Raw genomic sequence first — 17,937 nt, forward strand, 5'->3', positions numbered from 1 at the left:
TGTGTTAAAATGAGGCCTTTCCTCCTGGTTACACGAGTGACCATATCCCCCCTGCGCATCCCGCAAAGGCGGAGGTGTTGCTAACATTTACGACAGCAAAAAGACAGCGTTTTCTGAGCTTCTAGTCATGAAATCCATACAGCTCCTCAATCACTTTTTATAGCTACTGTTTACAGGCCTCCTGGGCCATATACAGCGTTTTTCACTGAGTTCCCTGAATTCCTATCGGACCTTGTAGTCATAGCAGATAATATTCTAATTTTTGGTGACTTTAATATTCACATGGAAAAGTCCACAGACCCACTCCAAAAGGCTTTCGGGGCCATCATCGACTCAGTGGGTTTTGTCCAACATGTCTCCGGACCTACTCACTGCCACAGTCATACTTTGGACCAAGTTTTGTCCCGTGCAATAAATATTGTGGATCTTAATGGTTTTCCTCATAATCCTGGACTATCGGACCACAATTTTACAATCGCAATAAATAATCTGCTCAGACCCCAACCAAGGTTAATCAAAAGTCGTAGTATAAATTCTCGGACAACCCAAAGATTCCTAGATGCCCTTCCAGACTCCGTCCACCTACCCAAGGACGTCAGAGGACAACACTCAGTTAACCACCTAACTGAGGACCACCAAACAGGAAGTCTTCCAACCAGCTTGGAAAGATGGTACCAAAGAGCCCTCGCTGTTGCTCAATCAACCTTACTTTTACAACCTGATTGAGGAGAATCACTAAAAATCAACGTTCCCCAAGTGAGGCTTTCACTTCAGCAATGATGAAGTCATTAACTTTGACGAATAGATCACGATCATTAGAAATCATTTTATGGACTCCTCTTTGAATCTGCGTATATTTCTTCAAAGCTCAGTTGTCCTGAGTCTGCACAGAACAGGACCTAAGATCAATGAAGCCACTCAAGTTTTTTTTTTATCCTGTTATCTCTCAACACTTTCACTAAAATAGTCTTGGCCTCTACACCTTCAAGCTGCATACTGGACCCTATTCCAACTAAACTACTGAAAGAGCTGCTTCCTGTGCTTCCTGTAAATGTCTCCCGTCGGATGTGAACCAAACTCACTAAAAGTGGCATTATTAAAAGCCTCTCTTGCAAAAGCCAAACCTTGACCTGGAAAATAAAACAAAAACTATTGGCCGAATATCCAATTCCTAAAAAATAATAACATGTAACAAGCTGTTGCACAGCAACTCACTGCCTTCCTGAAGACACATAATGAAATGCTTCAGTCTGATTTTTGACCCCATCATAGCACTGAGACTGCAGGGGTAGAAGCACGGTAGCTAGGAAAAACTCCCCAGAAAGGCCAAAACCTAGGAAGAAACCTAGAGAGGAACCAGGCTATGAGGGGTGGCCAGTCCTCTTCTGGCTGTGCCGGGTGGAGATTATAACAGAACATGGCCAAGATGTTAAAATGTTCATAATAGATGATGCTTACCAATTGATGGGTGTGAAAGAAATGATATAACAACCCCCCAGACACATCTAGCTAAGTAGATGTGTCATTAGTGTCTAGACATGTACTCAAGTTAATGAAATACTATAGATGGCCGTAATCACCCCCTAAACACACCTGGCTAACATGATGGGTCATGGAATCATCTGGTGATATAGAGCCCTGGGCTCTCTGTGATCCCTAGACCATCCCTCAGGACCACCTGATCTGATGACTCCTGCCTGTCCCCAGTCTACCTGTCCCCAGTCTACCTGGTTTGATGACTCCTGCCTGTCCCCAGTCTACCTGGTTTGATGACTCCTGCCTGTCCCCAGTCTACCTGGTCTGATGACTATTGCCTGTCCCCAGTCTACCTGGTTTGATGACTCCTGTCTGTCCCCAGTCTACCTGGTTTGATGACTCTTGCCTGTCCCCAGTCTACCTGGTCTGATGACTATTGCCTGTCCCCAGTCTACCTGGTTTGGTGACTCCTGCCTGTCCCCAGTCTACCTGGTTTGGTGACTCCTGCCTGTCCCCAGTCTACCTGGTCTGGTGACTCCTGCCTGTCCCCAGTCTACCTGTCCCCAGTCTACCTGTCCCCAGTCTACCTGGTTTGATGACTCCTGCCTGTCCCCAGTCTACCTGGTTTGATGACTCCTGCCTGTCCCCAGTCTACCTGTCCCCAGTCTACCTGGTCTGGTGACTCCTGTCTGTCCCCAGTCTACCTGTCCCCAGTCTACCTGGTCTGGTGGTCAGTGTTCTCTCCACCCAGACTCCGCCTCCATCGACAAGCCACAGGGGTAATTCCTCCTCAGTGTTCTCTCCACCCAGACTATGAACCTAATTTATCACTTAACATCTGATTGATTAAACTGACAATAATCACAGCCACTCACGTACACACACACACACGTACAGACACACAGACACACACACACACACACACACACACACACACACACACACACACACACACACACACACACACACACCACCAGTTTGGCAGCTGCTTAATTAATTTGACTGATGGAATAACTCCTCCCCTAAACCCTGCCCCTAAAACCTGAAGACCGTTAATGTTAAATTGTCTAATATAAGTCACAAACATCTGTATGACCAAATCTGCAGCCATAGTGGGTCTGTCTTGAGGATCAATTATTTGCACAAAAAAATAATATATATATATATATATATATATATATTCAATATATGCAAATCATGCCTGGATTAATTTGAAATTGTCTTTAACACTAGACCTATGATAAAGGTATGTTACCCTCCCCTTATCTCAATACAAAACTCTACATTTACATCAGAACAGTCTGGAACTAGATCATTTAATGAGGAAAATGTCTGAGTTTTTTTTTAGAAATGGAGTCTTTTTCTAGTTTTGTATCCCAGCTAGGTTGAAAGTGGAGCCAATCTGGAGACTGAAGGAAGGGTGCCGTTGGGGAGAAGAAAAAACTGTTTGTGAGACAGACAGAGGAGCGAGGGTGATTCCTGGGAGCTATCTCATTACCAAGACATACATACGCACAGAGACTGACACACACACACACACACGTACAGACACACACACACACACACACACACACACACAGAGACACACACACACACACACACACACACACACACACATACACATACACACACACACACACACACACACACACACACACACACACACACACACACACACACAGACCCTCACACACACACACACACACACACACACACACACACACACACACACACACACACACACACACACACACACACACACACACACACACACACACACACACACACACACACACACACACACACACACACACACACAATAATGCAGACAGAAACAGACACGTCAAAGACAAAAGTATTCACACTGATAGACATGGTGGTGTTGTTTTAACCCCTCGCACCCACTCACTGGTGAAGGTGATGTTGAACCCCCGGTCAGTGTAGGTGTGGTCGGTCAGGAACTCTAGACGTGCCACGTGGGCGCTGGTGGTGATGGGAGCTGGCAGCACGTCACCAGAGAACGTACCCAGGATGGGAGACTCAGCCTGGGGTAGAGAGAGAGACAGAGAGAGAGACATAGAGTGAGATGAATAGAGTGAGAGAGAGAGAGTGAGACAGAGAGAGAGAGAGAGAGAGAGAGAGAGAGAGAAATAGCGAGATGAGACAGAGATGGAGATGGACAGATAGATGAATCTCCTCCTATTAAAGGGACTGGAACAAGCTAAAGAGTGAAATAATGAATCAGAATAATATCAATCAATCATTGATTTTACCCCCCCGGTCACCGTCATAACTGACAACCGTCGCCCCTGACTTACTTTGTATAAATATTTACTTGTTCTTTTTTTCGATTGAAACAAACAAACAAACAAACCCCTAACCTTGCCACCGTCTTTGACGCTGAGGAAGTCAAACTGCTTCTCCATGCTGAGGTCATTGAAGGCCAGGTTAATCCTACTCTCTGGCTTGGTGATGATGAGCCACACACAGTGCATATTGTTTCCATATTCCTGGGGGTAGTTTGGGGACAGCAGCACCCCAGAGGGGGTTGTGAAGTTGAAGAAGCACGAGACTGGAGGAAGGAAGAGCGGGTATGAGGGGGGGGTGATAGAAAGAGAGAGTAAGAACATTACATAACTGTGCCTTCAGAATGTATTCACACCACTTGGGTTTTTCCCACATAATGTTGTGTTACAGCCTGGATTTGAAATGGATACAATTGAGATTTTGTGTCACTGGCCACAATACCTATAATATCTAATATATAATATGATACCTATAATATCAAAGTGTTTTATCATTATTAAACAACAACTAAAAATGTCATGAAAATCCCCTTTGTTATGGCCTAACTAAGTTCAGGGGTGAAAATTTGCTTAACAAGTCACATAATAAATTGCATTGACTCTGTGTGCAATATTAGCATTTAACGTGATTCATCTCTGTTCCACACACAGTACATTCAATTATCTGTAAGGAGATCAGAGCAGTACATTTCAAGCACAGATTCAACCACAAAGACCAGGGAGGTTTTCCAAATGCTTTGCAAAGAAGGACACCTATTGGTAGATGGGTAAAAAAAAAAAAGCAGACATTGAATATCCCTTTGAGGTGAAGATATTAATTACATTGTCTTGCAAAACTATTAATCCCCCTTGGCATTTTTCCTATTATTACAACCTGTAATTTAAATTGATTTTTATTTCGATTTCATGTAATGGACAAACACAAAATAGTCCAAATTGGTGAAGTGAAATGAAAAAAATAACTTCTTTAAAAACTATTCTAAAAAGAAAAAGAAAAGTGTGCAAGTCTGGTGCCAATTACCTTCAGAAGTCACATGATTAGCTAAATAAAGTCCACCTGTCTGCAATCTAAATGTCTCATGATCTGTCACATGATCTCAGTATATATACACCTGTTCTGAAAGGACCCAGAGTCTGCAACACCATTAAGCAAGCGGCACCATGAAGGCCAAGGAGCTCTCTAAACAGGTCAGGGACAAAGTTGTGGAGAAGTATAGATCAGGGTTGAGTTATAAAAAATATCAGAAACTTTGAACATCCCACAGAGCACCATTAAATTCATTATTTACAAAATGGAAAGAATATGGCACCACAACAAACCTGCCAAGAGAGGGCCGCCCACTAAAACTCACAGACCAGGCAAGGAGGGCATTAATCAGAGAGGCAACAAAGAGACCAAAGATAACCCTGAAGGAGCTGCAAAGCTCTACAGCAGAGATTGGAGTATCTGTCCATAGGACCACTTTAAGCTGTACACTCCACAGAGCTGGGCTTTACGGGAGACTGGACAGAAAAAAAAGCCATTGCTTAAAGAACAAAATAAGCAAACACGTTTGGTCTTCACCAAAAGGCATGTTGGAGAAGGTACTCTGGTCAGATGAGACTAAAATTAAGCTTTTGGTCATCAAGGAAAATACTATCTCTGGCGCAAACCAAACTCCTCTCATCACCCCGAGAATATCATCACAGTGAAGCATGGTGGTGGCAACATCATGCTGTAGAGATGTTTTTCATCAGCAGGGACTGGAAAACTGGTCACAATTGAAGGAATGATGGATGGCGCTAAATACAAGGAAATTCTTGCGGGAAACCTGTTTCAGTCTTACAGAGATTTGAGACTGGGACGGAGGTTCACCTTCCAGCAGAACAATGACCCTAAGCATACTTATAAAGCAACACTCGAGTGGTTTAAGGGTTAACATGTACATGTCTTAGAATGGCCTATGTCAAAGCCCAGACCTCAATCCAATTGAGAATCTGTGGTATGACTTAAAGATTGCTGTACACCAGCGGAACCCATCCAACGTGAAGGAGCTGGGGCAGTTTTGCCTTGAAGAATGGGCAAAAACCCCAGTGGCTAGATGTGCCAAGCTTATAGAGACATACCCCAAGAGAGTTATAGCTGTAATTACTGCAAAGGTGGCTCTACAAAGTATTGACTTAGGGGGGTTTGAATAGTTAATAGTTACGCTCAAGTTTTCTGTTTTTTTTGTCTTATTTCTTGTTGTTTCACAATAAAACATATTTAGCATCTTCAAAGTGGAAGGCATGTTTTATAAATCAAATGATACAAACCCCCCCCAAAAAATCTATTTTAATTCCAGGTTGTAAGGCAACAAAATAGGAAAAATGCCAAGGGGGGTGAATACTCTCACAAGCCACTGTACACTTTGGATGGTGTACCAATGCACCCAGTCACTACGAACATACTGAATACGAATCATTACGTTTGGGGAAAATCCAACAAAATATATCACTGACTACCACTCTTCAAGCATGGTAGTGGCTGCATCATGTTATGGGTATGTCTGTATTTGGCAAGGACTTGGGAGTTTTTCCAGATAAAAAATAAATGGAATAGAGCCGAGCGCAAGCAAAATCCTAGAGGAAAACCTGGTTCAGTCTGCTTTCCAACAGACACTGGGAGACAGATTCACCTTTCAGCAGGATAAAAACAAAATGACAAATATACACTGGAGTAGCCAAAACGACATTGAATATTCCTTGTTACAGTTTCGACTTCTATTCACTTGGAAAATCTATGGCAACCTTGAAAATGGCATTCTAGCAATGATCAACAACCAACTTGACAGAGCTTGAAACATATATGTTGTGTCCAGGTGTCCAAAAGCTCATAGAGACTTACCCAGAAAGACTCACAGCTGTAATCACTGCCAAAGATGATTCAAACATGTTTTGACTTTAAATGAGGTCTTACTGTATCTGTATTTCTTTTTTCAATAAGAGTTGTTTCACTTTGTCACTATGGGGTATTGTGTGTAGATGGGTGAGAATTATAGAAAAAAAAATATAGAAAAAATATATATTTCATCCATTTTGAATTCAGGCTGTAACACAGAATGTGGAATTATGAAGACATTCTGAAAGCATTTTATCTTTAAACAAAGCACTTTAAATAAAACTGGACTTGACACTATTTCCACAGGTAATGATGACAATGACGTGATTTTTGTTAGCTGAAACTAAAACCAATGATTCCATCTGTTAACCAAAGAGATTTCTACACACTCGGCTGCATTGCTAAGTGTAAATAAAGTGATTCAGGATCAAAAGATAATAAAGAAATAAACCACATAGTCCAGTAAAGACAGGAAGTGTGAGTGTTAACAGGAAGTGTGAGTGTTAACAGGAAGTGTGAGGGTTAACAGGAAGTGTGAGTGTTAACAGGAAATGTGAGTGTTAACAGGAAGTGTGAGTGTTAACAGGAAGTGTGAGTGTTAAAAGGAAGTGTGAGTGTTAACAGGAAGTGTGAGTGTTAACAGGAAGTTGTCCTGCTAGAAGTTTAAACTAACCTCCAGACGAGCGTCAATGCCATACAACACTCCTTCCGTGGCCTCCAACTGCTCTTAAATGCTAGTAAAACTAAATGCATGCTCTTCAACCGATCGCTGCCTGCACCCACCCGCCCGTCTAGCATCACTACTCTGGACGGTTCTGACTTAGAATATGACTCATATTAAACATCTCCAATCCAAAGTTAAATCTAGAATTGGCTTCCTATATCGCAAACAAAGCATCCTTCACACATGCTGCCAAACATACCCTCGTAAAACTGACCATCCTACCGATCCTCGACTTCGGCGATGTCATTTACAAAATAGCCTCCAACACTCTACTCAGCAAATCGGATGCAGTTTATCACAGTGCCATCTGTTTTGTCACCAAAGCCCCATATAGTACCCACCACTGCGGCCTGTATGCTCTTGTTGGCTGGCCTTCGCTACATATTCATCGCCAAACCCACTGGCTCCAGGTCATCTCCAGGTCATCTAAAAGTCTTTGTTAGGTCAAGCCCCTCATTATCTCAGCTCACTGGTCACGATAACAGCACCCACCCGTAGCACGCGCTCCAGCAGGTATATTTCACTAGTCATCCCCAAAGCCAATACATCTATTGGCTGCCTTTCCTTCCAGTTCTCTGCTGCCTGGAACAAATCGCATAAATCACTGAAGTTGGAGACTTATATCTCCCTCACTATCTTTAAGCATCAGCTGTCAGAGCAGCTCATAGATCACTGCACCTGTTCATAGCCCATCTGTAATATAGCCCATCTGTAAATAGCCCATCCAACTACTTCATCCCAATGTATTTATTTATTTTTGCTCCTTTGCACTCCAGTATCTCCACAAGCACAATATCATCTGCACATCTATCACTCCAGTGTTAATGCTAAATCGTAATTATGTCACCACTATGCCTATTTATTGCCTTACCTCCCTAATCATCTACATTTGCACACACTGTATATAGACTTTTCTATTGTGTTATTGACTGTACGTTTGTTTGTTCCATGTGTAACTCTGTGTTGTTGTTTGTGTCGCACTGCTTTGCTTTATCTTGGCCAGGTCACCGTTGTGAATGAGAACTTGTTCTCAACTGGCCTACCTGGTTAAATAAAGGTGTTCTCAACTGGCCTACCTGGTTAAATAAAGGTGTTCTCAACTGGCCTACCTGGTTAAATAAAGGTGTTCTCAACTAGCCTACCTGGTTAAATAAAGGTGTTCTCAAATAAATAAAGGTGTTCTCAACTGGCCTACCTGGTTAAATAAAGGTGTTCTCAACTAGCCTACCTGGTTAAATAAAGGTGTTCTCAACTAGCCTACCTGGTTAAATAAAGGTGTTCTCAACTGGCCTACCTGGTTAAATAAAGGTGTTCTCAACTGGCCTACCTGGTTAAATAAAGGTGGCCTTCAAAACCTGGTTAAATAAAGGTGTTCTCAACTAGCCTACCTGGTTAAATAAAGGTGTTCTCAACTAGCCTACCTGGTTAAATAAAGGTGTTCTCAACTGGCCTACCTGGTTAAATAAAGGTGTTCTCAACTGGCCTACCTGGTTAAATAAAGGTGTTCTCAACTGGCCTACCTGGTTAAATAAAGGTGTTCTCAACTGGCCTACCTGGTTAAATAAAGATGTTCTCAACTGGCCTACCTGGTTAAATAAAGGTGTTCTCAACTAGCCTACCTGGTTAAATAAAGGTGTTCTCAACTAGCCTACCTGGTTAAATAAAGGTGTTCTCAACTGGCCTACCTGGTTAAATAAAGGTGTTCTCAACTAGCCTACCTGGTTAAATAAAGATGTTCTCAACTAGCCTACCTGGTTAAATAAAGGTGTTCTCAACTGGCCTACCTGGTTAAATAAAGGTGTTCTCAACTAGCCTACCTGGTTAAATAAAGGTGAAATAATTATTTTTTAAATAAAGAGTGTTTAACCATTGAGTCCTCTTACTCCAACACTTCCCAGTTTGTCCCTTCCTGTTCTATTAAATGTGTTTGAAGAGTTAAAATGAGAGTTTGTTGCCCGGACTCTGCTTGTTTCACTGAAGGGACTGACTGTCTGTTCAATACAATATGCAGATCTCTTTTCTGGCATCTTTATTTTGTTGTTCCTGAACAAACTAATGAGGTTACCATACATCATATTGGTGCTGGTGTCATTCACTTGTATGAGGATGGTAATGGTAGAGTAGGGAAGGACAAATCTAACGGGAACACGCAGCTAACAGTCAGCACATTGACTCTGCTCGTGCGTTGTGAGGCACAGCGTGACTGTGTGCGAGCAGCCACATTATCCCCCTGCTTTACTGAGCAGAGGCTGTGGATTTGGATACAATAGGAGGGCTTGTTAACTAATTAAAACTAAGAAATACAAATAGAAGGGTAGGAGAGAGAGCGAGAGAGATAAGGTTTCCATTATTGATAAGATAACGTGGAGGACAAAAAACAGTGGCATCTCTAAACAGTAGCATCTAATCACAGGCATCACCCAACAGACAAACCCAAATAAACACTTTTAGCATGACAATAAAACAGCAGAGAGTTGTGAGCGTAGCAAGGATTTGGGGTTGGATACTTGATGCTAAGCCATCGCTAAGTCAACTGTGAGTTAGGTTAGCAAAGGAGTCTTGTAACTCACAGACAGCTGGGCTAGCAAAGACAATGTGTTGTATAGGAGGTATATCACTGCCTACAGACACAGCTGGGTTAGCAAAGATTATGTGTTGTATAGGAGACATATCACTGCTTTCAGACAGCAGGGCTAGCATACATTATGTGTTGTATAGGAGACATATCACTGCTTACAGACACAGTTGGGTTAGCAAAGATGATGTGTTGTATAGGAGACAGATCACTGCTTACAGACACAGCTGGGTTAACAAAGAGGATGTGTTGTATAGGAGACATATCACTGCTTACAGACACAGCTGGGTTAACAAAGATGATGTGTTGTATAGGAGACATATCACTGCTTACAGACACAGCTGGGTTAACAAAGATGATGTGTTGTATAGGAGACAGATCACTGCTTACAGACACAGCTGGGTTTCTTGGCTGACCACTGGTTGTTCTTCTGGCAGGTGATGTTCTTCTTCCCCACCAACTCAAAGGCAGGGAGACACTCAAAGTGCAGCCTGTCCCCGTGGCGGAAACCTGTCCCCTCCCGCTTGCCGTAGGCCGGTATCCCTGGGTCGCCACAGCTGCCCTGGTCAATCTCTGAAGGGAAGAGACACATAGATTGACAGGTAAAATAGTTGGATAAAATAAATGTTGGCTTTCCAGGGAAACTTTCAACATTTCACCTTTATTGTCCTAGACCTAGATTGCCATCTATTTTGCAATCACACAGCACAGATTATAATATTAGATTATTATATCATGTTATAATATCAGATTATAATATCAGATTATATTCTCAGATAAACATATGATATTAAAATATCATGTTATAATATCAGATTATCATATCAGATTATCATATCAGATTATAATATAATGTTATAATATCAGATTATCATATCAGATTATCATATCAGATTATAATATAATGTTATAATATCAGATTATCATATCAGATTATCATATCAGATTATAATATAATGTTATAATATCAGATTATAATATCAGATTATCATATCAGATTATAATATAATGTTATAATATCAGATTATAATATCAGATTATAATGTCAAGTGTGCCTGTGTGATGCAATATCATGTAAAGAAACCATGTAACCCCGTGATGTGTAGGTTAGAGTAGGTTGGCTAACATGGTGGAATAGAGTTAGTTTGGCTTACATGGTGGAATAGAGTTAGTTTGGCTAACATGGTAGAATATAGTTGGATTGGCTTACATGGTAGAGTATTGTTAGGTTGGCTAACATGGTAGAGTAGTGTTAGGTTGGCTAACATGGTAGAATAGAGTTGGATTGGCTAACATGGTAGAGTATTGTTAGGTTGGCTAACATGGTAGAGTAGTGTTAGGTTGGCTAACATGGTAGAATAGAGTTGGATTGGCTAACATGGTAGAGTATTGTTAGGTTGGCTAACATGGTAGAGTAGAGTTAGGTTGGCTAACATGGTAGAGTAGTGTTAGGTTGGCTAACATGGTAGAGTCGAGTTAGGTTGGCTAACATGGTAGAGTAGTGTTAGGTTGGCTAACACGGTAGAGTAGAGAAGGGTTGGCTAACATTGTAGAGCAGAGAAGAGCAGGCTAACATGGTAGAGTATAGTTAGGTTGGCTAACATGGTAGAGTAGTGTTAGGTTGGCTAACATGGTAGAGTAGTGTTAGGTTGGCTAACATGGTAGAGTAGTGTTAGGTTGGCTAACATGGTAGAGTAGTGTTAGGTTGGCTAACATTGTAGAGTAGAGAAGGGCCGCTAACATGGTGGAGTATAGTTAGGTTGGCTAACATGTTAGAGTAGTGTTAGGTTGGCTAACATGGTAGAGTAGTGTTAGGTTGGCTAACATGGTAGAGTAGTGTTAGGTTGGCTAACATGGTAGAGTAGTGTTAGGTTGGCTAACATGGTAGAGTAGAGAAGGGCTGGCTAACATGGTGGAGTATAGTTAGGTTGGCTAACATGTTAGAGTAGAGAAGGGTTGGCTAAATTTGTAGAGTAGAGAAGGGCCGCTAACATGGTAGAGTAGTGTTAGGTTGGCTAACATGGTAGAGTCGAGTTAGGTTGGCTAACATGGTAGAGGAAGTGTTAGGTTGGCTAACATGGTAGAGGAAGTGTTAGGTTGGCTAACATGGTAGAGTAGTGTTAGGTTGGCTAACATGGTAGAGTATGGGTAGGTTGGATATCATGGTAGAGTATAGTTAGATTGGCTAACATGGTAGAGTAGAGAAGGGTTGGCTATTGTGGTAGAGTAGAGAATGGTTGGCTAACGTTGTAGAGTAGAGAAGGGTTGACTAACATGGTAGAGTAGAGAAGGGTTGGCTAACATGGTAGAGTATAGTTAGGTTGGCTAACATGGTAGAGTAGAGAAGGGTTGGCTATCATTGTAGAGTAGAGAAGGGTTGGCTATCATGGTAGAGTAGAGAAGGGTTGGCTATCATGGTAGAGTAGAGAAGGGTTGGCTAACGTTGTAGAGTAGAGAAGGCTTTGCTAACGTGGTAGAGTAGAGAAGGGTTGGCTAACATGGTAGAGTAGAGAAGGCTTTGCTAACGTGGTAGAGTAGAGAAGGGTTGGCTAACATGGTAGAGTAGAGAAGGCTTTGCTAACGTGGTAGAGTAGAGAAGGGTTGGCTAACATGGTAGAGTATAGTTAGGTTGGCTGACATGTTAGAGTAGAGAAGGGTTGGCTAACATGGTTGAGTATAGTTAGGTTGGCCAAAATGGTGTACCTATGATCGGCCCTGTTGGGTGATAACATTACAAACAGGTGTTGTTTATTCTAACTTCTCTAGGGTAGGGTGCAGAATTTTGACATCTAGATGAAAAGCGTGCCCGAAGTAAACTGCCTGTTACTCAGGCCCAGAAGCTAGGATATGGATATTTTAGAAAACACTCTGAAGTCTCCAAAACTGTTAAAATAATGCCTGTGAGTATAACAGAACTGATATGGCAGGCGAAACCTTGAGGACAAACCACCCACCAAAACAAAAAAATCAGTTTACCACTATTTTCAATGGCTAGTATTTTAATAATAATAATATTTATTATTTTGATGTACAACACTTATATTTTCAAGAATGTCAAATATTTGAATTTAGTATTTTTCAATTTCACTGGATGTTGGCCAGGTGGGATGCTACCGTCCCACCTAACCCAGAGAGTTTTTTAAGTGCTGTCTCAAACTATTTAGAGTGCTCAATGCTCTATACAAGGAACTGGATGACCCAGACAGAACCCAGTCAGAACCCAGACAAAACCCAGTCAGATCCCAGTCAGAATCCAAGTCAGTTCCCAGACAAAACCCAGTCAGATCCCAGTTAGAACCCAGACAAAACCCAGTCAGATCCCAGTCAGAACCCTGTCAGTTCCCAGTCAGAACATTATCAGATCCCAGTCAGATCCCAGTCAGAACCCAGTCAGAACCCAGTCAGTTCCCAGTCAGAACCCAGTCAGAACATTATCAGATCCCAGTCAGATCCCATTCAGAACCCAGTCAGATCCCAGTCAGATCCCATTCAGAACCCAGACAGAACACAAATAGAACACAGACAGAACCCAGACAGAAAGCAGTCTTAAAAGTCAAAAAGTATTTGGTTTTAAATCATCCCAGACAGAACCCAGACAGAACCCAGACAGAACCCAGACAGATCCCAGTCAGAACCCAGTCAGATCTCAGACAGAACCCAGTCAGGACCCAGTCAGAACCCAGACAGATCCCAGTCAGAACCCAGACAGAACGCAGTCAGAACCCAATCACAACCCAGCCAGAACACAGACAGAACCCAGTCCGTTCCCAGTCAGAGCCCAGTCAGAACATTATCAGATCCCAGTCAGATCCCATTCAGAACCCAGTCAGATCCCAGACAGAACACAAATGAACACAGACAGAAAGCAGTCTTAAAAGTCTAAAAGTATTTGGTTTTAAATGATCCCAGACAGAACCCAGACAGAACCCAGATAGATCCCAGTCAGAACCCAGACAGAACTCAGTCAGATCCCAGTCAGAACCCAGACAAAACCCAGTCAGATCCCAGTCAGAACCCTGTCAGTTCCCAGTCAGAACATTATCAGATCCCAGTCAGATCCCAGTCAGAACCCAGTCAGATCCCAGACAGAACACAAATAGAACACAGACAGAACCCAGACAGAAAGCAGTCTTAAAAGTCTAAAAGTATTTGGTTTTAAATGATCCCAGACAGAACCCAGACAGAACTCAGACAGATCCCAGTCAGAACCCAGACAAAACCCAGTCAGATCCCAGACAAAACCCAGTCAGATCCCAGTCAGAACCCTGTCAGTTCCCAGTCAGAACATTATCAGATCCCAGTCAGATCCCAGTCAGATCCCAGTCAGAACCCAGTCAGATCCCAGACAGAACACAAATAGAACACAGACAGAACCCAGACAGAACTCAGACAGATCCCAGTCAGAACCCAGACAAAACCCAGTCAGATCCCAGTCAGAACCCAGACAAAACCCAGTCAGATCCCAGTCAGAACCCTGTCAGTTCCCAGTCAGAACATTATCAGATCCCAGTCAGATCCCAGTCAGATCCCAGTCAGAACCCAGTCAGTTCCCAGTCAGAACCCAGTCAGAACATTATCAGATCCCAGTCAGAACCCAGTCAGAACCCAGTCAGTTCCCAGTCAGAACCCAGTCAGAACATTATCAGATCCCAGTCAGATCCCATTCAGAACCCAGTCAGATCCCAGTCAGATCCCATTCAGAACCCAGACAGAACACAAATAGAACACAGACAGAACCCAGACAGAAAGCAGTCTTAAAAGTCAAAAAGTATTTGGTTTTAAATTATCCCAGACAGAACCCAGACAGAACCCAGACAGATCCCAGTCAGAACCGAGTCAGATCTCAGACAGAACCCAGTCAGGACCCAGTCAGAACCCAGACAGATCCCAGTCAGAACCCAGACAGAACGCAGTCAGAACCCAATCACAACCCAGCCAGAACACAGACAGAACCCAGTCCGTTCCCAGTCAGAGCCCAGTCAGAACATTATCAGATCCCAGTCAGATCCCATTCAGAACCCAGTCAGATCCCAGACAGAACACAAATGAACACAGACAGAAAGCAGTCTTAAAAGTCTAAAAGTATTTGGTTTTAAATGATCCCAGACAGAACCCAGACAGAACCCAGATAGATCCCAGTCAGAACCCAGACAGAACTCAGTCAGAGATCCCAGTCAGAACCCAGACAAAACCCAGTCAGATCCCAGTCAGAACCCTGTCAGTTCCCAGTCAGAACATTATCAGATCCCAGTCAGATCCCAGTCAGAACCCAGTCAGATCCCAGACAGAACACAAATAGAACACAGACAGAACCCAGACAGAAAGCAGTCTTAAAAGTCTAAAAGTATTTGGTTTTAAATGATCCCAGACAGAACCCAGACAGAACTCAGACAGATCCCAGTCAGAACCCAGACAAAACCCAGTCAGATCCCAGACAAAACCCAGTCAGATCCCAGTCAGAACCCTGTCAGTTCCCAGTCAGAACATTATCAGATCCCAGTCAGATCCCAGTCAGATCCCAGTCAGAACCCAGTCAGATCCCAGACAGAACACAAATAGAACACAGACAGAACCCAGACAGAACTCAGACAGATCCCAGTCAGAACCCAGACAAAACCCAGTCAGATCCCAGTCAGAACCCAGACAAAACCCAGTCAGATCCCAGTCAGAACCCTGTCAGTTCCCAGTCAGAACATTATCAGATCCCAGTCAGATCCCAGTCAGATCCCAGTCAGAACCCAGTCAGTTCCCAGTCAGAACCCAGTCAGAACATTATCAGATCCCAGTCAGAACCCAGACAAAACCCAGTCAGATCCCAGTCAGAACCCTGTCAGTTCCCAGTCAGGACATTATCAGATCCCAGTCAGATCCCAGTCAGAACCCAGTCAGAACCCAGTCAGATCCCAGACAGAACACAAATAGAACACAGACAGAAAGCAGTCTTAAAAGTCTAAAAGTATTTGGTTTTAAATGATCCCAGACAGAACCCAGACAGAACCCAGACAGATCCCAGTCAGAACCCAGTCAGATCTCAGTCAGAACCCAGTCAGGACCCAGTCAGAACCCAGACAGATCCCAGTCAGAACCCAGACAGAACCCAGACAGATCCCAGTCAGAACATTATCAGATCCCAGTCAGATCCCATTCAGAACCCAGTCAGATCCCAGACAGAACACAAATAGAACACAGACAGAAAGCAGTCTTAAAAGTCTAAAAGTATTTGGTTTTAAATGATCCCAGACAGAACCCAGACAGAACCCAGACAGAACCCAGACAGATCCCAGTCAGAACCCAGTCAGATCTCAGTCAGAACCCAGTCAGGACCCAGTCAGAACCCAGACAGATCCCAGTCAGAACCCAGACAGAACGCAGTCAGAACCCAGTCAGAACCCAATCACAACACAGACAGAACACAGACAGAACCAGTGGTAGAAAAAAATACAAAATTGTCAAGAAAATGACTGAAGTGAAAGTGAAAGTCACCCAGTAAAATACTACTTGAGTAAAAGTCTAAAAGTATATGGTTTTAAATGTACTTAGATATCAAAAGTAAAAGTATAAATAATTTAGAATGGCTTATATTAATTAAACCAGATGACACAATTTTCTTGTTTTTAAATTTACTGACTGTTTTTAAATTTACAGATAGCCAGGGGCACATTTCAACACTCAGACACAATTTACAAACAAAGCATTTGTGTTTAATGAGTCTACCAGATCAGAGGCAGTAGGGACTAGCAGGGATGTTCTCTTGATAAGTGTGTGAATTAGACCATTGTCCTGTCCTGCTAAGCATTCAAAATGTAACAAATACTTTTGGGTGTTAGGGAATGTAAGGAGTACATTATTTTCTTTAGGGATGTAGTGGAATAAAAGTAAAATTACTAAAAAAAATAAATAGTAAAGTAAAGTACAGATACCCAAAAATACTTTACACCATTGGACAGAACGCAGTCAGAACCCAGACAGAACCCAGACAGAACCCAGGCAGAACCCAGTCAGAACCCAGACAGAACCCAGACAGAACACAGCCAGAACCCAGTCAGAACCCAGACAGAAAGCAATCAGAACCCATTCAGAAAGCAGTCAGAACCCAGACAGAAAGCAATCAGAACCCAGACAAAAAGCAGTCAGAACCCAGACAGAACTCAGACAGAACAAAGTATCTTCTCTCTCTCTCTCTTTCTCTCAATTCAATATCAATTTAAGGGGCCTTATTGGCTTGGGAAACATATGTTTTCATTGACAAAGCAACTGAAATAGATAATAAACAAAAGCGAAATAAACAGTACAAATGAACAGTAAACACTACACTCACAAACGTTCCAAAATAATTAAATACATTTCAAATGTCATATTATGTTCAAATAGTTCAATTACAAAAAGGGAAAATAAATCAACAAGAATATGGGTTGTATTTACAATGGTGTTTGTTCTTCACTGGTTGCCCTTTTCTCATGGCAACAGGTCACAAATCTTGCTGCAAATCTTGCTGCTGTGATGTCACACTGTGCGATTTCACCCAGTAGATATGGGAGTTTATCACAATTGTATTTTATTTCGAATTCTTTGTGGGTATTTGTAATCTGAGGGAAATATGTGTCTCTAATATGGTCATACATTGGGCAGGAGGTTAGGAAGTGCAGCTCATTTTGTGGGCAGTGAGCACATAGCCTGTCTTCCCTTGAGAGCCATGTCTGCCTACAGCGGCCTTTCTCAATAGCAAGGCTATGCTCACTGAGTCTGTAGATAGTCCAAGATTTTCTTAAGGTTGGGTCAGTCACAGTGGTCAGGTATTCTGCCGCTGTGCACTCTCTGTTTAGGGCCAAATAGCATTCTAGTTTTCTCTGTGTTTTTGTAAATTCTTTCTAATGTGTCAAGAAATTGTCTTTTTGTTTTCTCATGATTTGGTTTTGATGCTGTCCTGGGACTCTGTGGGGTGTGTTTTTGTTTGTGAACAGAGCCCCAGGACCAGCTTGCTTAGTGAACTCTTCTC

The 17,937-nt window shown here is 42.5% G+C and overlaps 1 protein-coding gene across 1 annotated transcript in view; it reads right to left on the minus strand.

Annotated features, from left to right (window-relative positions):
* LOC112220687 (CUB and sushi domain-containing protein 2-like) overlaps positions 1-17,937 on the minus strand; it is a 927,456-nt gene that overhangs the window by 374,368 nt on the left and 535,151 nt on the right. The window contains 3 exon segments of the mRNA XM_042295064.1: positions 3,386-3,521; positions 3,858-4,048; positions 10,332-10,514. Of these exon segments, the coding sequence (XP_042150998.1) occupies positions 3,386-3,521; positions 3,858-4,048; positions 10,332-10,514 (510 nt within the window).

The sequence above is a fragment of the Oncorhynchus tshawytscha genome, linkage group LG13 (assembly GCF_018296145.1).
Source record: "Oncorhynchus tshawytscha isolate Ot180627B linkage group LG13, Otsh_v2.0, whole genome shotgun sequence".
NCBI classification, from domain to species: domain Eukaryota; kingdom Metazoa; phylum Chordata; class Actinopteri; order Salmoniformes; family Salmonidae; genus Oncorhynchus; species Oncorhynchus tshawytscha.